This window comes from Cyprinus carpio, chromosome A9 (assembly GCF_018340385.1).
Source record: "Cyprinus carpio isolate SPL01 chromosome A9, ASM1834038v1, whole genome shotgun sequence".
NCBI classification, from domain to species: domain Eukaryota; kingdom Metazoa; phylum Chordata; class Actinopteri; order Cypriniformes; family Cyprinidae; genus Cyprinus; species Cyprinus carpio.
In genome coordinates, this window is record NC_056580.1 from 16,862,242 (window position 1) to 16,888,580 (window position 26,339).

General features: G+C 35.7%; 1 protein-coding gene across 4 annotated transcripts; it reads left to right on the forward strand.

The window, feature by feature from the left end:
- LOC109045481 (UDP-glucose:glycoprotein glucosyltransferase 2-like) lies at positions 1 to 26,218 on the forward strand. 4 transcript variants are annotated; one of them, XM_042763791.1, is made up of 41 exons: positions 1 to 132; positions 1,052 to 1,185; positions 2,346 to 2,428; positions 2,554 to 2,684; positions 2,894 to 3,006; positions 3,129 to 3,306; positions 3,425 to 3,521; positions 4,154 to 4,226; positions 4,357 to 4,457; positions 5,579 to 5,678; positions 6,139 to 6,199; positions 6,471 to 6,562; positions 6,713 to 6,866; positions 7,178 to 7,297; positions 7,491 to 7,576; positions 7,961 to 8,096; positions 8,354 to 8,485; positions 8,776 to 8,940; positions 9,111 to 9,234; positions 9,438 to 9,536; positions 9,818 to 9,912; positions 10,438 to 10,647; positions 12,271 to 12,402; positions 13,444 to 13,574; positions 13,676 to 13,771; positions 14,261 to 14,363; positions 15,220 to 15,299; positions 16,082 to 16,271; positions 16,733 to 16,891; positions 17,086 to 17,171; positions 19,140 to 19,224; positions 19,333 to 19,415; positions 20,277 to 20,300; positions 21,400 to 21,498; positions 21,583 to 21,667; positions 22,332 to 22,514; positions 22,886 to 23,046; positions 23,699 to 23,813; positions 23,898 to 24,014; positions 25,767 to 25,938; positions 26,030 to 26,218. In XM_042763791.1, exons 2-41 carry the CDS (start codon positions 1,064 to 1,066, stop codon positions 26,053 to 26,055), a joined length of 4,599 nt encoding a protein of 1,532 aa, XP_042619725.1. In that variant the 5' UTR covers positions 1 to 132; positions 1,052 to 1,063; the 3' UTR covers positions 26,056 to 26,218. The 4 variants fall into 4 exon arrangements, with proteins under 4 accessions (XP_042619725.1, XP_042619727.1, XP_042619728.1 ...); XM_042763793.1 differs by having other exon boundaries at positions 26,033 to 26,218; XM_042763792.1 differs by having other exon boundaries at positions 60 to 132; positions 1,055 to 1,185.
- Positions 26,219 to 26,339: the final 121 nt, after the last annotated feature.

Here is a 26,339-nt window from a genome sequence, read left to right on the forward strand (position 1 = left end):
TGACGCTTTTTACCAAAGCGGAAACAATGTATCGTTTTCCCGAGTGTGGAATAGGGATAAAGATGCAGGACCCCTTAATGGCGGCGTCCTGTGAAACCGGGTAATACAGCGGCTCAGCGTCCGATGATTTAGGTGTGTTTTTAAAACCTATTCATAGTCTTTATCACACGGTCAGGTAGCGGTTTAATTCTTCTGAATAATATGTTGTTGTTGCTCCTGAAAGAAAGGCTAATAGGGGTTGAACAGTTTGTACTACACGTCTTTTATCCCTTTTCCCATCTTATTAGCCTGTTTATTCATTCATTAGAATGACCAATCACAATCATAGTCTGTTCCTTTGATTTGCATAAAGTGTATGAAACTGACAGTGATGCTCAAAAGAATGAAAAATGTAACAATGATGTAGTAGCTAGTCGACTACATTGTAACGTTAGCTACGTGGCCTTTTACTGGACAGTTTAATCTTGCCTTACCTTCTTTATCTATACTTCGCAATAACTTCAATGAAAAAAGAATTAACATTTCCCAGCTTTTGCTCAGGTGTATGGAAGTCATCTACTTTTCTATGGAAGACATTTTATTGTCTATATTGCCACGTTATTGTCCTGGAATAAGATATATTTAATTTAACTTAACAAACATTGAACCTATAATAGGGAGTGTATTGTCTCAGCATATGAGATAAGTTGTTACAATGGGAACCTGCTGTTTATTGACAGTGATTTAAAAATAATATTTTTGTGTGCAACATAAAATACTATCCCAAGAAAAAAAAGGCCAGCTTCAACATCCTATCTGCATGTAAACTGTGTTTACACGTTATAACAATTACACATTACATAGTTTACACATTATTACAATTCTGAAGCAAAAAGCAATTAATAGGAGGTTTTATGACAACATTCTTTGATGTATGAAAACATTAAAGTGTTTTTTTGCCATTTCTAGCCATTTTATAAAAGTATGCAAATGATCAACAATATTCAGTTGTTCCTAAATATTTCTTAAATTTTTAAAAAATTATAATAGTGTTATCTTTATGTTCTTTTAGTAGCGTCTGATCATGAGGCTGATCTTTCTTGTGCTGGTCTTGCTGAGGGTCCAGCATGTGCACTCAGCATCTAAAGGAGTCGTCGCCAGTCTTCAGGCCAAATGGTCCATGACCCCTCTCCTGCTGGAAACAAGGTGGAGTCATTATTATTCTCCTGTAGTTCAGTATTTCACTGGCTACCCTTCGTATTTAAATATCTAAATTATTATTAAATATTTAATTATCTGCAAAATGTGAATTATTTTACAAAAATAAGAGGGATCATACAAAATGCATGTGTTTTTTTATTTAGTGCTGACCTCACATAGAAGAGGTTTACATATGAAGATTTCAAATGCAAAAGCCTCTAAGTGCTGTCTGCGATTTTCTTCTAAAATGAGCATTTTTATCAGGCTCCTGTGTTTATGTTCAGTTATTTCACTTTAATGGCAACATAAATTACCTATTCATTGCCAATAAAGTGAAATTACTGAACCCAACCACAGAAGCCTGATAAAAATGCTCATTTTAGAAGAAAATTTCAGATGGCACTGTGAGGTTTTTGCATTTGAAGTCGTCATATAGTCCTCAAGAGAAAATAATAGTTGAATATATAATATATATAAAAACGACCCCATTCAAAAGTTTACATACGTTTGATTCTTAAACCGACTGCTGTTCTTCAGAGAAATCCTTCAGGTCCCACATATTCTTTGGTTTTGCAGCATTTGAACAGTATTTGAACCCTTTCCAACAATGACTTATGTTTTTGAGATCCATCTGAGGACTAGTGAGGGACTCATACGCAACTATTACAAAAGGTTCAAACACATCATGTGTCCTTCTGAAGCATCAGTGAGCATTTTGAACCTTTTGTAATAGTTGCATGAGTCCCACAGTTGTCCTCATTTTAAAAAGATGGATCTCAAAATCATACAGTCATTGCTGGAAAGGGTTCAAATATGCAAAAGATTCTGGAAGGGATTTATGAACAACTAAAAAAAAAAAAGAAAAACAGCTGTGGATCATCCAGGTAATAACACAGCATTAAGAATCAAGCGTATGTAAACTTTTGAATGGGGTCATTTTTAAAAATTCAACTATTATTTTCTCTTGTGGACTAGATGTAAACATCTTTTGTGTAAAATATCTTATTCAGGTACTAAATAAAAATAACATGCATTTTGTAAGATCCCTCTTATTTTGGTCAAATAAATAACAGCCTGCAGATTTTTTTTTACTTTGTGTATGCATTACTGGTTTATGTTTGTCTTATGTATCTATTGTTTTGTAAATCTTGTCAATTTTTCCACAGTGAGTTCATCAGAGAGGATGATGAAGAGAAGTTCTGGAAGTTTGTCGATACTGTGAAGGAGTTAACTGTTTACAAAAATGGAGGTGAAGGCTGACATTTCATTTTCTCTGTTATGATTCCTAATTCATGGAATGTAAGACTGTGTTTTGTTAAACTACATATGTATTGGAAAATATACAGATACAGATGTTTACTTCCCTGTCTTTAGAATCCGTCCGGTCGTATTATAACCTGATCATCAAGAAGGCTGGACAGTTTTTGACAGATCTTCAAGTCAACCTGCTGAAGCTGTCTTTGTCTCTCAGGGCTTACTCACCGGCTGTGCATGCTTTCCAACAAGTGAGTACTTTTCTGTATATCATAATAATGATTCATACAAAAACAAATGCTTGACACTTCTGGTTTTCCTAGTGTATACCATCAATAACATATGTAAAATATATACATATAATCTGAAGCTTTTAAAAATTTTGGTCTATTTGAAATGAATGTTACTATGTGGTTTACCTCAAAGACACTATTGTTAACTGTTTCATCTCGTTCTGTAGATAGCAAGAGATGAACCTCCTCCTGATGGCTGTGCTGCCTTTGTGGTTGTTCACGGTCAGAATGCCTGCAGCACCAAGGATATGAAGAAGCTATTGAAGACTGCAGCAGGCAGGTAACAGTAACCAACAGTATATTGTATTCAAAGATATCTGGAGGTCATTTTTGTCCATACATGGTTTTGTGTCTAAATCAATTGGTTTCTTATAACATTTTATTTTTTTGTGTCCTGTGCAGGCCAAGACCTTACCTATACAAGTCTGACCACCAGTACCCCGGAGTCAATGGAACAGACCTGCCTGTAGCTGTTCTTTATGCTGAAATCGGCACCAAGGAGTTCAACACTTTTCATAAGGTTCTGTCAGAGCGTGCACAGGATGGCAAACTCATCTATGTGCTACGACACTTTGTGTCTGTGAGTATTAGCCGTGTAATTTCATCACAATTTAATGTTTAATATAGTTTAAGAATTTATTCAAGTCTGTTCCATATAGTAAATATTTGTTGCCCTACGTATTGATTTCTTACCACAGGAGCAGAAAAATGAAAAGATGCTGCTGTCTGGATATGGTGTTGAACTGGCAATTAAAAGCACTGAGTACAAAGCTGTTGATGACACACAAGTTAAAGGTATCATACAATGTCAGATTGCCTTTTGTGTAACAGAAGTGTAAAAGAAATAAATGATGGTACTCAAAAAGAGTTTTATTGTAATAGTCAGTGTTAGGAAATATGCTTTAAATTATGAATAGCTTGCCAAACTACACTAGCCTTCAAATGTTTAAGATCAGTAAGATTTTTTGGAAGAAATCAATATAGTTTTATTCAGCAAGGACACATTAAAATAATCAAAAGTGACTGTAAAGACTTCTCCATTGTTACAAAATATTTGTATTTCATATACAGTAAATGCTGTTCTTTTGAACTTTCTATTCATCAAAGAATCCTAAAAAAAAAAAAAAAATTCACTCGATGGATCAGTTTTCACAACTTTAAACAGCACAGCTGTTAACATTGATTATTTAAAAAATTATTGATCAAATAAATTAACCTTAGTAAGACATCTTTTAAATACAATAAAAAATTGTTCCAACCCCAGACTTTTGAATGGTAGTGAAGTTTCAAAGTAGTTAAACTACAGAATTAGTAGTAGAGAAACTATTTTTTATTTTTTTTTTGGGTGGGGGTTGACTGTAAACAGATGTAGCTAATGTTAATGAAACAAATAAATTAAAACTAATGTGGCCTGAATCTGTTTACAGAATCCAAATCAGTCACCACTGATAATGTGGATGAAAATGATGAAGTCCAGGGGTTTCTGTTTGGGAAATTAAAGTAAGCACTCTGTTTTTTTTTCTTTCTTAAACAGTTTATATCTATCCATACAGTAAATCAAAATGAATGTTGTCTTTTGCACATTACTGTATGTGAAACAGTGTCTCATTGTGTCCTTTTTCACCTCCAGAAAGTCTCACCCAGAGCTTCAGGAGGAACTTGGAGAGCTGAGGAAGCATCTACTGGAGAGCACCAATGACATGACTCCTCTCAAAGTGTGGGAGCTCCAAGGTGGGCAGGCTGCTGTTATTGATGGTCCTCTCTTACAGTGTTCTGGATTCGGTGCTGCATCACCCAGTGAGATTAAACCGATCCTCATGGTTCCTGGAGGGAACTGTCCACTTGATGGATTGGGAAGCAGTGGAAAGGTTGCAGTTTGTACCCTTTGCTTGCTGCAGTGATCTGTCCTATTCCTGTTCAGACTTCTGAACAGATGCTCATGTTCACAGCCAAGTTCAATTTTACACTGTGAGACCTGGATAAATAAGAGCCGTTTTAGTTTTGTGCTGATAGATAAATGAAGCAATTTATTTTACTTGACGTGAAGGGCTCTCATGATGGTTATCATGATGGTTATTGAAACAGTCATTTGATTTTGTTATAACTTTGTGGAATTGAATGTGGTAATAACTTCAATGTGGAATTTTTAACCTTCCATCCAGACTCTTAAGACTAGTTTAAAAATCAAGCTATATGGCAACCACAGTCATAATAATATTTTCACTCATCAAAAAGACATTTCTTAATTGCCTCACCCAAAAATTAAAACATTGTACTTTTCCTGATGTCGTTCCAAACCTGTATGATGTTCTTTCTTGGAACACGGGAAAAAAAATGGAGTCACCGTTTTTCATACCATAACAATGTATCCTAATTATTGTAATTATTATAATAAGGAAGCTTAGTCATCCAGATTCATTCACAAATCAGTAATTGTTGCTTTTAACATGAATGCATTAAGGAGAGCTAGGGCAGATGTCCACATTTTCTGTATACTGTATATGACTTAAATTTCTATATGTTTGTCAAAAAAAAACTGTTGTATGGTTTAAAATAGTCATATGGAATCCTTTTGATATTTTTATGATGCCTTTGCATCAGGAAGCCTGAAAGCTCCTGTCCCCCATTCAGTGTAATCACATAGAAGAGAACAACCTTAGATTCTTAAAATTTAGCTTGTGTGTGTAAGTAAATCATGACAATGCTGAAGTCAACCATTCGTTTAATTCATAATTTTAGACTTCTATTTGAATTATGAATAGTTTTAACTAAATATTTCATTTCAGGCATTTTTGACAGATTATTAGCTCTTTTAAAAAGATTTTAAAATGCCTTCTCTGTCTTCCCAATAGACCTCAGTTTCCAGGCGGCATCTCTGATCATGACTGTGTCAAAGTTTGATTCTCTCAAACTGATGCAAGACCTTAGCCAAAATTTCCCCAGCAGAGCCAGGTAAAAAGTCTGAAATTCAGTCTTGGTTTCTCTGAGAGAATCCTAGACAGAAATCATCGCCTTTGTTACAGTTCTCTCAATCAGAACACAAAAAGATGAAAGGAAAGATATCCTTATCAAGTCCAGTAATTAAAAGAAAATAATTTATGTCAAAGAGACTTGTGAACAGGAATATCGGTACCAGTTATTGTTGTAAAACATTCCACTATGCATGCATGCATATGCATTATGTCTAGGTCATTTTTAATGTGTGACTTTCCTCCACTGCTGCTCAAGACAGCTTTATGTGCAGTGTTCAGAATATGCTGAGTCAGAAGTACTGTGGTTTACAGTTTGTCAGCATAGCCGATATGGCGTCTAAGAGGGAACAGGTTTTCTGAGATTAAAATTAGTTTTTATGACTGTTCTGGGATGTTGGCGAGAGCTAGTACTGACTGTACATGTTTTACTGTCCCCACAGATCACTGACAAGAGTGGCCGTAAACCAAGACATGAAGAAGGAAATAGAAGAAAATCAAAAGGTAAGGTTTTATCAACAACTTTTCTGATGAGCACTATAAAAATAGTTTTAAGTACAGCCATGTGGGCCTGGATTTTTCTGATTTATTTTTAGAAAAATGAAACTTGCCTGTACTCAGTTGAACGGGTATGGAGTGTCTTGAGAGTCTCAGATGATGAATCCTATATTTATATAAAAAAAAAAAAAAATCATGTTTCAGCAAATCAAGTCCATACTGAATGATGTGAAGTTCATAAAGTGATGGTGTAGCCGACGGGGTCTTTACTTTTCAGAGGTTGAGTGAGTCGATGGGGATCCATCCTGGAGATGCCGGTCTGTTCATTAATGGAATACACGTTGACCTGGACCTTCATAACCCTTTCAGGTATCATCCAAGCACAAGATCCTCCTACCAACTGGTTTCTGCCGGGTGTTTAAAAATGACATGTGTAATTGGCAACACTAACGTTTCTCAACGTGTTTTATATGTGTTAATCACATATTGTACATTTGTTCATTCTCCACTGCTCTGTAGCATCCTGGACATTCTCAGAACCGAGGCTAAGATTCTCCAAGGTCTTCATAACCTTGGCATCAGAGGAAGCAGCATTAGTAAGTTCCTGCATTTACCATCATCAACCACTTTAGAGGACGGCTACGCTTTGGACATTCGCCACACATCCATTATGGTAAGATGCTAATTAGTTAAGTGTGGTTGTAGAGCTCAAAATTTAAGTTCTGGATGTAAATTGCTATTCCAAGTCTACATAGAGAAACTTGTAAGGCTTACCTGCCATGAGCTTCTTGGATGCTCAGTTTCAAATGTGAATCAAATGACATGATTTATTTTATTTTATTTCATTTTATCTCATTTTGGCTAATGTTGAAATTAAATGTAAAAAATACTTCTGGAACCCAAGCTGCAGAAAAGAATGTTTGTTCACTGTTCACATAAAGGCTTTCACAATTCAACACATGTCTGTTGCTGTCTGGTTTTTAGTGGGTTAATGATATTGAGAAGGACTCCATGTATCGTCATTGGCCCTCAAGTCTCCAGGAGCTCCTCAGAGCAACCTTTCCTGGAGTTATTCGACAAATACGCCGTAACTTCTATAACCTGGTGAGTCAACTTGCCTGTGAGTTGATTATAGTCTAAGCTGAAATCTAGCTGTGTGTGCAGGTTGTTGTATGCAGGGATGTTTATCCCCTGATGTCCTCCTTTTTTAGCACTGCTGCGCCTATTTTGTGTGAATTTGTTCATTCTTATTCTAATTTGTGAAAGAATGAAAAATGGTTTTCTTTGTTGTTTGCAGGTTCTGTTTCTTGACCCAGTACAAGAGGAGAGCATTGAGCTGGTGAAATTAGCCGAACTTTTTTACAAACATAACATTCCTCTCAGGTATGTGCACTCCACAGTAGAATTTAATACATTTTACTTGAGCCTTAACATTTTTTCACTTCTAAAAGGTATAATGGATATTGTCACAGTAAATTCCTTACATAACTTTTCAAGTTTTATTACACTTAATGTTTTCTTACTTCTTATGTATAATTTCAACTCAAATCAATATTTCAACTCAAATCAATAAGTACATTATTATCTGTTTGGTAAGTAACTGTGGAATAAGCGACTAATTTTATGCATTTTTTAACATTCAACAAACTAACCTCATCATATTATCATGAGCCCTTCGGTTCTGTTCAGATTTATTTGTTGATCATTTCATTGTTGGTGAGATTTAATGCCAGATTTGATATGCATTTATGTTTCCGTGTCTCTTAGGATTGGGTTTGTCCTGGTTGTCAGTGCAGATGATAAAGTGGATGGATATTTGGATGCAGGAGTTGCTCTCTTTCGACTGTTAAACTACATCTCAGAGGAGTATGACGAAGCACAGGCTTTCACGTCCATGGTGTCAGTGAGTGTCTTTGTGTTTGCTGTGACTCTTTTTTAAATCAAAATGACTTTAATGTTACTTTAGGGTTCTCCTTCACATTAAGTGTGATATTTGAAAGCTTGGTTCATATTGTGTACTACAACAGATATTTTCAGTTATAATGTACACAATTTTTTTGTTGTTGTTGTTGTTGTTCAAGGAGGGATACCCAGATACTAATGTACTAATTTGGCCGTTTAATTCTAGTGAGATTTTCTTTCTTTTTTTGTGCCATGCAGATATTTAACAGGGTAGAAGTTGGGGAGACTCTCTCTGTGGATACAGTAACTGCATATCTGAAAAAGAAATTTCCAAAAGCAAATGCTGCCAGAATTCTTGGAGTGGACTCAAGCTATGATGACAACAGAAAGGTAATGCTACACAGTGTTATGTGCTCCATAACAAAAAAAAAAGGCTATATGTACTTTTCGTCTTTAAGTTTAATGTGCAGAGATTTATATACATAATATTTTGCAGTACACATTGCATGTTTATAATTGAAATACAAATTAAAAAATAGCAAATCACAGATGTATTTCATAGCATTGGTAAATAAAAACCACTGCTTGTTGGACATTCCTATGCAAACATGGACATAAGATTTAATTTGGAAACAGATGTCAGTGCCTTTATGAATGTTCAATATGATGTGTTTTTTCAGGCCGGACGAGGGTTTTACAGAAAGAGTGGTTTAGGTGCTTTACCAATAGGTCTGTTCAATGGAGTTCCACTCAGTAGTGAGGAGATGGACCCAGAAGAACTAGAGACGGTTCTTCTGCAGAAAATCATGGAAACTACCAACTTCTTCCAGAGAGCTGCCTTTATGGTATGGTACCTTATATTTGTCTTCATATCTCTTACTGTTTTTCATTTATTGGTTCATTGGTTTTTATCACACATTCATCTGGTACAATGGTCCTCCTGACGTGATGTGTTGAGTGTAATCCTTTAATCTGGTTGGTTAGCAAATTTTAAGGCTTTTCCTGTCATATCCAGGGTCAGATCACTGAAAGTGTCGATGTGGTGGACTTCCTAATGGAGCAGGCCAATGTAGTCCCCCGTATCAACCCTCTCATTCTGAGCTCTGAGAGGCGATATCTGGATTTCACTTCCTCACCAGGTAGCCCTTTAATGACCCCACCTGACCCGAACCAGTGCCAATATCAATCTGTCATCTCACCATATCATTGTCACTGTAACAATCACACGATCTCCGCAATCTCCATAACAATAATTTCGTCGTGTCACTATCATCAATATTCTTTACTACAGTATGTTCCTTATTAACTGCCTTAATAATTTCTGTTCTAATTGAACAAATAGTTGCTGATGACTGGGATGACACAACTGTGTTTTCATACTTGGACTCCAGAGACAAAACAGCAGTTGTCTCCAAGAGAATGAAGTATTTCATTAGAGATGGTGAGGCATGTCTTTTTCATATATATATTTTGTGGGGGGTTTATATTTTATGTTTTTTAGTAGCTGCCTTCGATGAAGTGTTTGATAATGTACTGCTAGTATAGCATCATAATTAACATTACATTGTTGGTTTAATAGTGTTACTTTCAATAATTTAACACCCATTAAATGTAGACGTCTTAGCTCAAAACCTATCCAAACTGTGTTTTTGTAAAAAGCATTATTCTTTTTTTTTTTTTTTTTTTTTTTTTTTTTTTTTTTTTTTTTTACTTCTGCTGTAGAAGAGGAGGTGTTGTATGGAGGGACCGTGTGGATTGTAGCAGATATTGAACAGCCCCCTGGAAGGCAGTTGCTCCAGAATGCCTTGAAACATATGGTAAAGTACTGCAGTTTTTATTTCCAATTAGTTGTATCCACAGGAATCCCATCTTCAGAGAGCTAAGGCACACGTGCATCTTAGTAATTAATCTGAAAGTAATTAATCTTTGAAATCATTCTTCTGGTGTTGGTTAATGAACAAAATCCAAAGCTAATGATCCAGTTAATATATATACAAAGTACAATGCAGATTAAACATGTAATCACAGTTTTGAATATTTAAAATCGTAATATTATTGCAACAAAACCCAGATATTGATCTAGTTTAACCAATAAGTGTTTTAGTGATTTCACAAATCTGTTCTTGTTTTTTTTTTTTTTTTTTTTTTTTTTTATGAATAGCTGTTTCACATACAAGTAACATTACTAATATCACAATTCTTTCTCCCAAAATCTCTATATGATGATCAGTGTTGCATTCTGACCCAAATAATTTAAGACATTCATAATCACATAGGTAATGTTACTGTTTTTTGTGGTCTAATTTCTGAGAGCGTCTCTGATCCACAGTGTTTGTTTGCAGAAATCCAGCAGCTCCAGCTGTCGTGTCGGGGTGATCAATAATCCCAGTGGAAAGCCCACGGAGGACAACAGCAGTCTGTACCGAGCCATCTGGGCTTCTCTCCTTACCCAAAGCAGCAAGAACACACTCGACTTCACCCTAAAACTCCTCAAAGAAGAAAATGTTGAGCTCCTCAAACAAGGCACCAAGATTAAGCACTTACTTAAACAGGTCAGTGGAGTGTGAAATACTGTGTCTGGGTAATGTGGAGTTATGTGTAGAGCATTTTGACTTGGATTAATTTTAACACACCTGTTCTTTTCTTGCCTGAAAAGTCTCAAGATTTTTGAGCAAGAACATTTTATACAACTATGATTAGGGATGCGCTGATATTAAACTTCTGGACTTTGGGAAAAGCTAATAAACGTATTACAAATCTATTCGATATTACAGTTCTACATCATAACAAGTACCACAGGTAAATGTAGACATCACCACCTTGAATAAAAGATGGATATTTATTTTGAAAAGGTAGCTTTTTATGGCGTATTGGTTGCTTTTAATGTGTTTTCTTAAAATATAGTAGCTTGTGTTCTCCCACTTGCAGTCTGCCCGCTAACATCTAGAAGGCTTGTGTCTTCCAAAGCACAACATCAAATACAACTTTTATAGTTTCCTCCTGTCATCACCATAAAATGACTCTCTTCTTTTCCATGGTGTGCCTTCAAAACCACTCAACCACATGTAATTTACTTACAGACAAACACATTTCTGGGAATGGCTGCCCTGTACCTCGTACAACCGCAATTGGAATCTAGGGTTTACTGACAGAGTATTGCAACTTTAAGAAAGACTGATTGGTCTGTAAGACACATGGAGAGCTTCTTTTGGTTCTTACTGTCCTCTTGTTATTTCATTGTCCTGCTCCTTCTATTTATTTCCATCATAACATATAAGATAAGAGACAGTGTTCCATCCAACCCAGCATTCCTGAGTTTTATTAGTTGGAAATGGTTGGAGAGAGAGATTCTTGGTTCCCTGAGAGCTCGTGTCTGGGACCTGTAATGGCTCGATTATTGAATGGCAGGGAAGAGGTGTTGTGCTGACATTAGCTTTTTGTTCCTTTTCATAAGGGCCAAATGCTGGAAACACTAATAATCTGACTCATACTCCACTAATACACCCGAGATTTGTTTTCAGCACTGAAGCCATTTTTTCATTACATGTCTGATAAATGAAACTGTTTAATGATTGATTAGCGCTACACGGTCACCAATGGCGACACATTTTTCATAGGTCTAGCCAATTTAATACTTCTCCCCAAATACTCTAATGACTGCACTTGCACAAATACGTCCCTTTAATTGTCAATAACTCATTGATTGACTATTTCCTCATTGCAGTGTAATCGAAAAACAAATTAATGAGCTGATCGATTTGTTCTTTCCACATTTTTACTAGACTTGGTTCAAATGGGTCCAAACCTGAGGTCACACAAGATTTCACCCCCTATATCTATAATGTGAATTAAGAAATTTATTCAGAAAAATTATTATTCCGAGAATTAATTCTTCTTTCAGTAGCAGTAAAGATAGACTTGGTTCAAATATATATATATATATATATATATATATATATATATATATATATATATATACATGCATCTGCATACATACATACATACATACATACATACATACATACATACATACATACATGTTTACAATGATTTCTGAAAGATCATGTGACTTCAAAGACTGGAGTAATAGCTGCAGATTTTTTCTTCCCATTACTAATGTTTATGTCACATTTTTCAGGTATTTAAGTGTTAAATATGTGTTTGGTCTCCTGTAGGGTATGGACCATGATGCCTTTGAGAAGAAGTTCAACACGATGGAGGTGGACTTCCTGCACAGCCAGCAGAAGTACTGTAAGGAAGTTCTGAAGCTGAAAGCCGGACAGAGAGCTGTGGTCAGCAACGGCAGGGTGAGATTCACAAACAACCCCTCCTCCTTTAGACAACTACAGAAAATCTCCATGGGAGTTATGAAATCATTTATAACCTAATTACTGTACGGACTGCTGATCTGGGTGATAAATAGTCTGTGTACTCTTAAGGTCTCACCAGTTGGTCCCTCAGATGGGACGCTCATTTTGTTGACTCAGTATTAAGTGGTTTTCTTGGCCTGTCCTAACCTTGAGGAGAGAAGAGGTGAGATGAAGTCTGGCATTAATTCTCCAGCGTCCACTCAGCATCCTGTGCTGCAGGGGTCACAGGTCATATGGAACCGCCAAACTGTCATAACGCTGTGCTTTTTCAGCAGAGTCTTTGTTGACAGACAAGCACAAAATGGGCTACAGCCTGAAACAGCAGTGACATGTCCCATCATTCTCCAACACACCAAAGTGATCCCCAGAATATATTTTCATCTTAAAAAAGCTATGGTTGCTTAATTTGGTAATTTCTTTGGTTTTATAAGATAATTAATATATATTTTAAAATGGGGCTAAAATATATTTAAACATTTTTGATATATTTATATAACCTTTATTATTCTATATATATTATTTTACAGTATATATGTTTTTATATCAGTTACAAAATCATTGTGACTGCATAAGAAATGTCTATTATTTTGCCCATATTTTGATATTGATTATATACAGTACATTTATCTAAAATAATATATTATTGCAAAAATATAAGATTGTTATATTGAAATATATTTATTTATATTCACTTTTGATGCATAAGAGGTATTGGTAATTCATTTCTTTTAGCTGCAGTCTAATTGGCTCTAAACCGTAAAAGGGTAAAGTAACAGTGTTGCTCTGCAAATGACATGGTCCGCTAGACAAATGTAAACAAAAAGATGCAAAACTGGTTCATATTCTGTATTAAAAAAAAAAAAAAAACATTCAGGGTAAAAAAAAAAACACGTGCAAATACAGTGGTAAGCACACGTGTTGACACCTTAGACCCATGGTGCTGATGGTTGATGACAGTGGGGTTAATGTCTTCACTAGATCCTGAGCCTTTTGGATGAAGAAGAAGAGTTCAGTGTGGAAGATTTCCATCTGCTAGAGAAGATCACACTTCGCACTTCAGCAGAAAAGATTAAATCCAAGATCAAGCAGATGAACTTGAATGCCCAAAAGTATGCTTTGTTTTTGCTTGTCACCCCAAGCCGATATGAGCATAGATGTAAAATTATTTGTTTGTGAGAGGAAAACTGAAACCTGCTATTACTGTTCACAGGGCCAATGATTTAATCATGAAAGTAGACGCTCTCCTCACTTCGTCGCCTAAAGGAGAGGCCAGAAAAGACGTCAAATTGCTGAAGGACAAACACAGGTTTTATTTTTTATTTTTTTTTGTAAAGTGTCTGTATTTTAAAAAGATAATAAATACTTTTCACCAGACCGGCTCTCTGCTTTTATGACCACAAACCATAGAAAATGTCTCAGTGGTGTCTCAGTGATGATGATGTCTGCTATGTGAATGTATCATTCCTTGAGTCGGTTCTATTCAATGAATAACTCTAACCTGTTCATGAATGGGTCTGAAACTAAATCACTAGCTGTCTGTCCAAATTGGTCAGACAGCTCACTCAATGAAAGTGTAAGTCAGCTGCATATCCAAACATAAACCCCTGCCACCCAACCGGGTTTCAATGGCTATGATCAGCTCCTCTCATCATTTGTGCATATTCACAGCTACTTGTGACTCTGAAGTAGTCCATTTGCATTTTCAGTTACTTAAAAGCCTCTATTTCAGTTTTTCTCATGAACGCAAAACTTTTACTGCCAGTGTATCGAGCTGACCAGATGTGTCTTTTAACAGCGTTCTTCAGCTGGCACAGCGGGAAGATGAGGTGTTCTATGATGTGGTTGCCATCGTGGATCCTCTCACCAGAGATGCACAGAAGTTGGCTCCTTTATTAGTTGTACGTACAACTTTGGTCATCTCCTTCAGGCCTTGCTTTTGCTGTGATTCAGCTGAGAGACAATGTGTCTACTCTTTTAATATAATCAGTTTGACATTGCAGGGGCTTCCTGTATCTACACCAACATCAGTTGCACAGCGAGTGTTTCTAGCTAATAAGAAAAGTAGTCTTATTTTAGTCTCATGTCCTATGAAGAAAAATAGTGCTACTTCATGGATCAGAAAGCTGATCCATTAACTTACATTAAGATGTTTTCATATCACAATGTGTTTTTTGATTATTGATTGTTGAAATCAGTTGATTCCAATGATTAGTACCTGACTTGCAAACGTAAATCCACCCATGCAATTGCTATAAAATAAAAAAAACATTATTTATAAATTGACCTAAGCCAATTAAGTTCCTAAGCCCCGCCCATTTTCAGATGGATTCATCTCTTTACATTTTACATTTGTATTAATATATTTGGCAAATGCTTTTATGCAAAACAACTTGCATTGCATTCAAGTATATATCAGTTTATTCATTCCTTAAATCAAACTCATGATGTTGTTAGCGCTATTGTATGCTGTAGTCTTTGAGCTTTGGAAATCTCTTCAAGTAAACCCTCAGTCCAACATATTAACATCATTCTTAATATCCAACTTCTTACTCGTTTTATGGTCTGCAGGTCCTTAAAGAGTTTTTTTATTTTTAAATAAATGTAGTACAATGTCCTATAAAGTCATGAAGAACTTAAAATGAAAGCAATTGGCTCATCTGTATGTGGTCCTGTGGAGCCTTCCCTCCCGAATCCTGTTGTTTGTGAGTGTGTGAGTGGGTAATAACCAGGCCATCTCCTCTGTGTGTGCTGCAGGTGCTTGGTCAAGTGGTCAATATGAAAGTGCAGGTGTTCATGAACTGTCGAGCCAAGCTGTCCGAGATGCCCCTGAAGAGGTGAGAGCAAAAGCTTAATTAAACTTAAGCTCTGAGAGTGTCGGGGGACATGCATGCGTACACACTCATACAGCAGCTGGTGCTGTTCTGTAGATATCACCTTGTTTTTTGTTTTTTTTTAACAATGTTCAGAGTTTAAAAATGTTCATGGGAAGTCAGTATGCAGAATGGTGGAAAAATCACTTTTTTAAAATCTGCAAATTACCTATAAGGTCTGATGCACCAGGTTAGAAGCTCCCTTTTTGAAGCTTGATAGCCACCAATCTCTGAATTTGATGTTTTCTGTGAACTATCCTTTAGTTGAGGTATAAACATATGTGGTGAGAAACATCTGCACTGATTTAAGACACCCTGCATTTCATAGAAATTGATGTGAAACAATGAGAGAAATTGTTGTTGCTGCAGGAAAAAAAAAAAAGTTAATATTTGAAGAAACTGTTTGAGTACTGTAATGTGAACAATAATTTATGGCTGTGAATTTTTTAACCTGTACTTGCCTCATGTATATGTATAGCCCTTGTTCTGTTGTTTTTGTTAATATTCTCTTTCTTAAATATTATGTAAAACGTTTTCCAGAAAAAATCTGTAATAAATATACATTTTTAAACCGTAAAAAATAGCTAACCATACTTGGTTTATTCCTCAAAAAAAGTTAAAGTCAGGATTAGAAGTATAGTGAAAATATTTTGTCATGGGATTTCTAGCTGTTCCCAAATTATAACAGACTAGCAGTTTAGTTTATTACACTGATGTCATATACTGTTCCTTTGTCTTTCTGGCAGCTTTTATCAGTATGTTTTGGAGCGGGATGTTTCGTTCTTTGGCAACAACTCCCTTTCCCCCGGACCTGTGGCCCGCTTCACTGAAATCCCAGAATCCCCTCTGCTCACGCTTAATATGATCACCCCAGAGAGCTGGATGGTTGAGGCGGTCAGGAGCCCGTATGATCTAGATAACATCCACCTACAAGAGGTATGAATTGCACACATGACCAATTGCTGCAATAGTGCTTTAAAATGTATACATTTTTATGATACATGGTTCATGATCTGGTTCATGTTTCACTAATAAACTTTAGGGTCAGTTTGGGGACCAATTCTCACAATTATTGAACCTGAAGGGTTTTTGTTTAGTTTAACTAATATTTTGATTATTATTAAGTTATTTAAGGTAGTTGTTAATTTTATGTATTGTTCATTAATAATTTGTCTAAAATATGGTCATGCAGAATAAGGCGTTAAAATGTGCTTTATAAGTACTAATAAATAGCCAATATGCTAGTAATTTGCATGCTAGTAAGCAATAGTCAGAATTGGTCCTTAAACTTAAGTGTGACCAACTTTACTTGTAACTAGTTGATTTGTCCTGGTCAGCCAGAATCTCAAGGATTGGATTTGAATGGATAAATGTGTCATCTTCTACGTTATTGTCAGATCAGCGGTGTAGTCAATGCGGAGTATGAGCTTGAGTATCTGCTGTTGGAGGGCCACTGTTTTGACCTGTCCACAGGTCAGCCTCCCAGAGGACTTCAGTTTACACTGGGCATGAGACAGGAACCTCTCATGCATGACACCATTGTCATGGCTAACCTAGTGAGTTTTTTCCCTCTTCTTGGCATTTTCCAAATACATATTTATTATAATAGGAATTTTCCTAGTTTGATAAGAGTTACATGGACCCGAAATGAGAATTCTCTCATCATTTACTTACCTTCATGTTGTTCCAAACCTGTGTGACTTTCTTCTGTGGAGCACAAAAGCAAAAGCTAACCTACTGCATTGTACAGGGTTATTTCCAGTTGAAGGCCAACCCCGGCGCCTGGATCCTGAGGCTGCGTGAGGGCCGCTCAGAGGACCTCTATCAGATACAAGCGTGAGTGGTTTCTCATCACTGGTTTACATTTCTATACTACTGGTCAGAAGTTTGATAGTCAGTACGATTTTTTTTTATTATTATTATTATATTTTTTTTTTTTTAGGAACATGTATTTTGTGCATAGAGATACTGTATTTATTTGAACAAAAATACAGTAACCACAAGTTATTTTAATTTGTAATAAATGTCTAACAGTAGTATATATGTATGTGTATATATATTAATTTTGTAATTAATTCCTGTCATGGCAAAGCTGAATTTTTAGCAGCCAATTCTCCAAACTTCATTGTCATATGATCATTTTGATCATTTTTGGTTTTCAGAGATCACTCTAAAAGCTGGAATAAATTTACTTTTGCATTGATTTGCAGTCTGGATGATCTTTATTTTTTTCAAGATTCTTTGATGAATATACAGTTCAAAAGAACAGAATTTATTTGAAATGGAAATCTTTTTTTTTGTTGTATATGTTGTTGTAAATTTAATGATTTATTTGTGAATAAAGTAATATATTTTAAAATAAATAAATCTTGCTGACCCCAAACTTCTGAACAGTAGTGTATAGTTGCCACAATGATTTAAAATCCTTTAAAGGTATGGATTTTACCAGTGCATGCATTCGCTGGGAGTCAAAGCTGTCATCTTGGGTCTGCTAGCGATATGCTGTACCAGGAATACAGATACCTTTCAAAATAAAGGACAAAAAGAAACCGCCACACTCAAACTAATGGTCCATATCAAACTCTCCAAAATGCTTGTCATCAGTTTTCATTCCTTTTTCTGATTGTGCATGTTTTAGCAGTTCTTTAAGGAAACACACTTGTGGTTTCTTCAAGAATTATGGAAGACAGTAAAACTTGTTCCCCTTTTATGGAGGTTAAAGTTAGAGCACAGTGTCATTTTTCACAGTGTTAGTGTGATTATTCATACAGTCTGAGGTCTGCCACAACACAAAACCAGCAGAGAGAGAGTGTGTGAGAGAGAAAGAAAGTGTCTCTCAGCTACACACACTGCTAACTGCTAAATGAATGGAAAGGTAATGTTCTGTCAGTGTGTAATTCACTGATATCCTGTTCTGAGGAAGTGGAGTCTAATGGATCCAGGGTTTCATTTAGGATGCTGAAGCTAACGGCACTCTGTGTCCTGTACCGCTGGGCATTTATCATGCTTTTCATGTCATCACAACTTCTTTCTGAGACATGAGCAACTTGACAAAAGGAATGCTCAGAATAATCAATCAGTCATTGTTGAGGAATCAAAATAATTACCGCGATTATAAGGCAGCACTTTTGATATTCCTCAAGTGTTGTCCTTTGCTAGTTGTTCATCTTCTTCTTCATTACTTTTTTCTTGTTCGTCTTTTTGTCCCTCTTGTTCTTGTCCTTCATTTTTGTCTTTCTTCTTTTCCTCATCCTTTGTCTTCCTGTCTTCTTTTTCTTGTTTTTCATCTTCATCTTTGTTCTTTTGTCCTTGTTCTTTGTTGTCATCTTTGTTTTGTTCGTTGTTTTCTTCTCCTCTGTGTTGTTGTTGTTGTTTTTGTTGTTCTTCCGTTTATCTTGTGATCATGTCTTGTCCGGTTGATGTTCTTTTTTATCTCTTCATCTTGTTTTTGTTTTTCTTCTGTTTATCTTGTCCTTATTGTTATTTTTCTGTTTCTTTTGTTATTGTTAAATTTCTTGTTCATCTGTTTATCTTGTTTTTGTCTGTTTTGTTGTTTTTGTTGTTGTTCTTCCTCTTCTTGTTCTGCCTTTTTTTGTTGTTATTGTTTATCTTCTTAATTTTAATGCAAATTAATTCATCTCTAAATAAACTCCAAAACCTATAGACACCTTTCAGACATTTGTAGATAATGTAAGCCTTGTGTATTTAGTTACAGGTCTGTAACGTTTTGTTTGCTGAATTGTGAGCACTGGTATTTCCTTCAGGAAGTGCAGATATAGTTTATTTGTGTTGTGTATGTTTTAGGCATGATGGTACGGACTCTCCTCTTGATGCTGGTGATGTCATTGTGGTGCTCAACAGCTTCCACAGCAAGATCATCAAAGTTAGAGTACGTTTGTAATGTTACTGTAGCATTCACAATCTATTGACAAGCATTTACAGACTTTGTAAGCTGCTGATGGGACCAATGAAAAAATTACATCTGTTCAAATATTAGGTCCAGAAAAAGCCTGACAAACTCAATGAGGATCTTCTAAGTGAAGGAACAGAATCCAAAGGCCTGTGGGATTCCATAACCAGGTGAGTCTGATTATTGAAGCACTAATCACATCTTAGATCACTTCTTAAAAAGCTAGAGGGGAACAACACAATATTTCTAAATAATCACAAAAATATCACAGGCACAGAATAACAGACTGCAAGATCTTTGCGTGTGGCTGGGTTAGCAAAGAATCTGTGGCTACAGATTTCTACAGAATGTGAAAGTACATAATTTACAAAGTTCTACAAATACCTTTTGTATTTGATCTTTTTTTTAATACATGTTTGGGTAGTTTGATAATGAACTCATTCATCAAGTTCTGTAAAAATCTCTATTACCAGTGTGATAAAAAGATCTGCAGATCCTGGTTAATCCTGTCTATGACTGTGTTTGTCTTTATATAAATACACCCACTACCTTTCAAAAGCTAGAAGGTTCTAAAATTATTACACGTTTTTGTAAGAAACCTCTTATAATCATCTAAGCGGCATTTATTTGTTCAAAACAAAGTAAAAACTGTAATGTTGTGAAATATAACTGTTTTCTGTTTTAATATGTAAAATGTAATTTATTCCTGTCATAGCAAATCTAAATTTTCAGCAACCCTTATACTAGGCTTCATTGTCACATGATCTTTGTGAAAACTGTGATACATTTTCAGGATTCTTTGATGAATAGAAAGTTCAAAAGAATAGAAATCTTTTCTAACAGTATATAAATGTCACTTTTGATCAATTTAATGTGTCCTTTATGTATAAAAGTTTTGATCCCAGACTTTTGAACAGTAGTGTATATTTTAATTTTGCATATAAAAATGCAGTGGGTTTGCATCTTATTTAACAGCTCTGTTTATTACATTTTATGATCTGTCTCCTTTGCTCTTTGCTGTCTTTGAGAAGTGTGTGGAGCTCTTTGGAGAAAAGGTAGGGATCTTGAGCTCTACTTTTTTCTCTTTCTTTTTCTTGCGTCAGTAAAGACACAGCAGAATTTCAGTTAGTAAGCTGTGATCTATCTTTTTAATTGCGTTTCCTCTCAGCTTGATTTTTACACATATTGTTCTCCACATGTAGAAATAGTTTGCCAGGTTGTTTCGAAATTCCACCTTCTCTCAGTGGTGTTACATCACCTTCGTCCACATTATTAAACAAACCTCATCTCGCCTTTTTTTTTTTTTTTTTTTTTTTGAGAAGTATGTTGCTTGGAAACAGAAGACAGAAATGTTACAAAGATGTGAAGCTTACTATTTAAAAAAATGCTCTAATGTGAATATCTTTGCAGAGGCAGCAGTAGGTGAGATCTTGGCTAGGGTGGTTGTGGAAAGCTACAGAAGGCACATGGTTTTGTTGTGTGGTAATGATGGAGATGGAGGTTGAGATCTTCAGGAATCTCTGAACCTCCTCAGAATATAAACATACTGTCAGTCATTTAATAGATCTGCAGACTGTGAAAGCGGTATTTTTTTTGTCAACATTATATGAAATTGTGCTGTCTCAAAACCTAGTATGCTGAACTAACAAAAGTTGTTGCTAAGAAAAGGTCTACCATCATTTACAGTTTTATATTTTGTTACCTAATTTAATTAGCTTCATACATTATATTGAGCTTAAATGTTTGTCAGTCAACAGCGACTTTATCTTGTTTGTGTTTTTTTTAACTTTAGTGAAAAGCTTGGGGTTATAAAAAAAAATAAAACTTTTATTCAACGATTGTGAATGAACTAAATTTGCATTAAATTGGTGACAGTAACAGTAAAGACATGCATAATGTTTATATACATTGCAAATAAATGTTCTTTTGAACTATTTAAAAGAATCCTAAAAAAAAAAGTGTTTCACAGTTTCCACAAAAAATATTAAGCAGCAAACTGTTTTTAACTTTATGTGACACGAAGACTGGAGTAATGGCTGCTGAAAATTCAGTTTTCATGATCAACAAATAGTCCGCTTAATCCTTTTCTAACAGATGTCCCTGTTGCTGTGCTGAGTTTTTTGACAGAAGTGTGTGTTTTTGGGTGTCTTGCAGCTTTGCCGGTGGCCCAAGTGTGGATGAGGATGACAAGAAGAAAGACGTTCTCAACATTTTCTCAGTGGCCTCTGGACATTTATATGAGCGCTTCCTGAGGTAAGACCACCACTTGTATGAACGCGGCCATGTCAGTGTCATCTTCAACTCCTGTATTTCTACTTCCTTTTTTTCCTCCTACAGAATAATGATGCTCTCTGTCCTTCAACACACCAAAACCCCTGTCAAGTTCTGGTTCCTCAAAAACTACCTCTCCCCCTCATTCAAGGTAAGATTGGAATCATTTTGATATTGATTGCTATCGTACACAAACATAGCAAGAGCTGGCTGAAATTATGATTTACAGTTTGACTGTGTGAGGTTATTTTTGAAAGTCACAAATTTTTTTGGCAACAGATTTTTTATATATTTAATTTGTTTTCCTTTTTATAAGATATGTAAGGTTTTTTTTTTGTGATGCTTTGCTCTCAGAGTAATGTCTGAATTCAGTTTTAATTATACACCCCTTAATATAGTGGCTGCACAATTTGTGTAAAAAATCTAATTGCTAGCTTTCTGATAAAACTTGATTATAAAATAACAGTTATAAATTTACAAAAATAAAAAAGAAATATTACTACTGTAATATTTCACTGTAGAAATAAAATAAAATAAAAATATATTTAAGAAAAATAATTTAATTTTTTTTTTTTATAGTACAACTGTAAAATTGCAATACTTGTACATTTATGTCTGCCTTAATTTCATTTTCAAACATTAAACCATGAGCAGAACAGAAGTCGTGCTATGCAATGCATGCTCCAGCATTAAGGATTAAATTAATGCTTTTTTCAATAATCATAGAAATGAAAATGAGGGGAAAATGATCCATGAATGTGTTAATAGATATACTGTATACTGTAGTTTATCCCTTTATATTTGTGTGTGTACAGGACACCATCTCTCACATGGCGAAGGCTTATGGTTTCCAGTATGAGCTGGTCCAGTATAAGTGGCCCCGCTGGCTTCATCAGCAGACAGAAAAGCAGCGCATCATCTGGGGATATAAGATCCTTTTCCTGGATGTGCTTTTCCCCCTGGCTGTGGACAAGATCATCTTTGTAGATGCTGATCAGGTGACCTTACGCATGAGAAAAACTGTGGTTCTATATAGAATACTAGCATATTTGTAAAAATAGTATGTGAAACTGTGCATTTAGCAAAAACATGAGCTCAGTGCATGTTGAATTCAGTGGGTGGCATCTCAGAATTAAAAAAAATAGTCAAACTAAAAAATAGTGTGCTTATGTTTTTCCATGTTGATATGCATCCATTCCCAACCTTTGAAGCTGATTTAACAATACACGTCTTACAGCTTGGCATTTTTTTTATTAATAGCAGCCAAGAGATTTCACAGGCACTTCTCCAGCAATTCATCCTGTTAGCACATTAACAAATAGTGATATCTTCTAATTGCAAAACATAACCCTGAATACTTCATATTTAGATTGTCAGGGCAGATATAAAGGAGCTGAGAGATCTGGATCTAGAGGGCGCCCCCTATGGGTACACACCGTTCTGTGACAGCCGAAAAGAGATGGAAGGCTACCGTTTTTGGAAGACTGGCTACTGGGCTTCTCATCTTGGACAAAGGAAATACCACATCAGGTTAGATCACGACAAATCAGATTAATGTAGAATGTCACTTAACAGTTTGATATCTTAACCATATGATAGATTTTAGCAGTGATTTTCAATTCCAGTCCTCACGACCCACCACTCTGCACATTATTTATTTATTTCTTATCACTTCAGACATTTGTTTTATTCGACTAAGTGCCCTGCGAAGTGGAGTTCACAAGATATTCCAGTTCGAAGGGAGCCTATATGTTGTATTTGTATTTATTTACAGAGGTATATTATGTCACACTTCACACTTCTCTGGTAAGTTTCATCTGTGTGTGAAAACGCTGCAGGCTGTGGTGCAGGGAAAATCCATGAATTAATGTTTTAAAGTGAAGTAAACTTCATAAACTTCAAACTTCATTTTCCATGCTCAGGGAGTAGGGAGCAATGAACACTGTGTAGGGACCATGTAAATCTGAACACAGTTCATGCCTGGATCTCTTTTCTAACGAGCTGGTTATCTGAATCAGGTGTGTTAAATAAAAAAGACATGCAAAATATGCAGATAGGAGGATCGCCAGGATTGGAATTGAGAACCACTGGATTATAGATTGCTATAACGTTTTAAAATGTTTTGAGAGGATTCTGTTGATGATATGTGTAACATTGAATAAATGCGGCCCTCTTTCTCCAGTGCATTATATGTAGTGGACCTAAAAAAATTCCGAAAGATCGCAGCTGGAGATCGGCTCAGAGGCCAGTACCAAGCCTTAAGCCAAGATCCCAACAGTCTGTCCAACCTGGACCAGGTATGTGCTTGACATCACACGTTCACCATCAGAGGAGGACTTTCATGTGTTCTGAATATTCTCTATGGGGTTTGATGCTAACAGGACCTTCCCAACAACATGATCCATCAAGTAGCCATCAAGTCCTTACCTCAGGAGTGGCTGTGGTGTGAGACCTGGTGTGATGACCGTTCCAAAGCTGCAGCCAAGACCATAGATCTGGTCAGTATGCATTTACACCACACTGTAAACGGTAAAACAGGCAGTAAAAAAAGAAACCATAGCATGGTATGTAAAAGGATACCAGAAGAGTGACGGTTTGTGCTCACATTAAAGGCATTTCAGGGAAATTTCGTGAGCAAAAAAATTCACTTTCAGCCTAAGCAGCTTTCTGTTGGTCATTTTGTAAATTTGTGACCAACCTAAACACAAGCAAAATCTGCATTGAAAAACTTTGTGTTAAATTCCAGATCACAGATTCCTATTGAAATGACCAGGTGTCACTGGTGAAATTTTGTCAAACAACAGTAAATGTGACCTTACCTTGACTAAAGATGTGACAGATTAAAAAGTTGAGTTTTACAATAACTTCTCATTTGTTAAAATTAGTTAATGCATTAGCAAACATATAAAACAAATTAACATGAACTAAGATTATTAAATGCTGTAGAAGTATTATTCACTAGTAGTTTAACGGATGCAGTTAGTTTAGTTAATTAACGAAACCTTATTGCAGTGTTACTGATAAATATTAGATTTTAGATATTTTATATCCTCCAGCATAAAACCACATAATGTATTTGGCAATGATTATAACTGCACCAATATGTTGCATTTCACAAAAGAGCACCTTGAGTAGACGATATGTGAGGTCAAATCAGCTTGAAATGCCTGTAGTCTGATCATAACCAGATTTCTTCATTCACACTATGAATAATGCACATACATAGAGCGACAAAAATAGTAGTCTCATTCACACCCTCTTCCTCCCTGCCGGCTGCTCCTGGGAGGTGGAGAGGGAAACGTCTCATTAGAGACGGCAGTGAGGGCTGCAGCTCACAGCACAGGCTGGACTCAGAAGAGTGCTGACCTCTGCATTCCATCCAGCACTCTCGCCTCATTAATGTATACTAAATTTACTTGTGAAAGTCTTACTCCAGTGTTGTGTGGGGTTTTTCATTGTTTTACTCAAACATAATATAGGGGAGCAATTGTCTAGGTGCTACAGTCTGAAAAAAAGTTCTATCTATCTATCTATCTATATATATATATACATATACAGATGCAATAAAGATTGTCGTTGGGGACTGACGCAGTTGCTGCTACTTTACTGTGCACCATTTTATTATATAAATCTGATGATTCTATGATATAATGATGTAATGTGGTGTGTGAATGCTAATTTATTCTTAATATACACTGCTGTTCAGAAGTTTGAAATTTAATTTTAAGTCTCTATATTTGATCAAAATACAGCAAAAACAGTAATAGTGTGAAATATTACAATTTAAAAACCTCTTTTCTGTTAGAATCAGAAATCATTCTAATATGTGTATTTTGATGCTTGAGAAACATTTCTTATCAATGTTAAAACGTTAATATTTTTTGTTTAAACAGTGAAAGTTACAGTTGAAAGTTGAGTCTAAACTATTAACCAGTTTGAGCTCATTTGTGGTATGCTTTTTGTTTTGCCGCCTATTCTCATATGTGAAGATGAGAATGTGAATATAACTTTTCTGAACTTTCTGTGCTAGCGGCACAATGAAAGTGGCGTTATGTTGTAAAAATGTGTTTTGTGACTCAGAAGTCATGAAAGTGTTGATATCAAGCTCTATTATAGATGAACAGCATTGGCAGGGTTCACTCGAAGTGCTCAAGAAATTAAATAAGGCCATTCAAAGCACTGATGGAAAAGGTTGAAGGAAATGTTTTGCCACCACAATTGACTGTTGTCTTTGTGTTGATTTATTGCAGTGCAATAACCCAAAGACCAAAGAGCCCAAGTTAAGTGCAGCGGTGAGGATTGTTCCAGAATGGTCCAAGTACGACAATGAGATAAAGCAGTTTCTCACACGGGTGAAGGAGCAGAAGGAGGAAATTACTGAGGGTAGACTATCATCATCACCATCATCACCACAGCACACAGGTAAGACTTAGTCATCACTAAAATGCCTATATTTCTTTTCTAGTAAGTCTTGTGATTAAATCACAGCTCATGAATGTCATCTGTATTTTAGCAGGCACTGGACGTGATGAACTTTAGCACTCGAGTGCTCATGTTTACACCAATCTTCCTGTGAATCTTGAACTCAACCATACACAGATGTTTTCCACGACAGGAACACTGAGGAAATACACACTAGGAAACATTTTAAAGGACCTCATGACATTTTTTTTATGTATATGATTTTGAATAAAGGTTTAGTTTGAATCCTCTCTGACTTCAAGATGTAAACTGTATAAATGACGTAGCTTTTTATAAATAATTGTTGACAAAAAGAGACTTAAAAACAATTGCAGTGTTATCTGATATTTTTAGCCAGTTTA

What these genes read in the sequence shown, in the direction of transcription:
- LOC109045481 (XM_042763791.1), top strand. Translation starts at nt 1,064, where the DNA reads ATGAGGCTGATCTTTCTTGTGCTGGTCTTGCTGAGGGTCCAGCATGTG. An exon ending in ACCTCTCCCCCTCATTCAAG is followed by an intron (nt 21,668 to 22,331) that starts GTAAGATTGGAA and finishes GTGTGTGTACAG; the next exon opens with GACACCATCTCTCACATGGC. An exon ending in ATCATCACCACAGCACACAG is followed by an intron (nt 25,939 to 26,029) that starts GTAAGACTTAGT and finishes TCTGTATTTTAG; the next exon opens with CAGGCACTGGACGTGATGAA.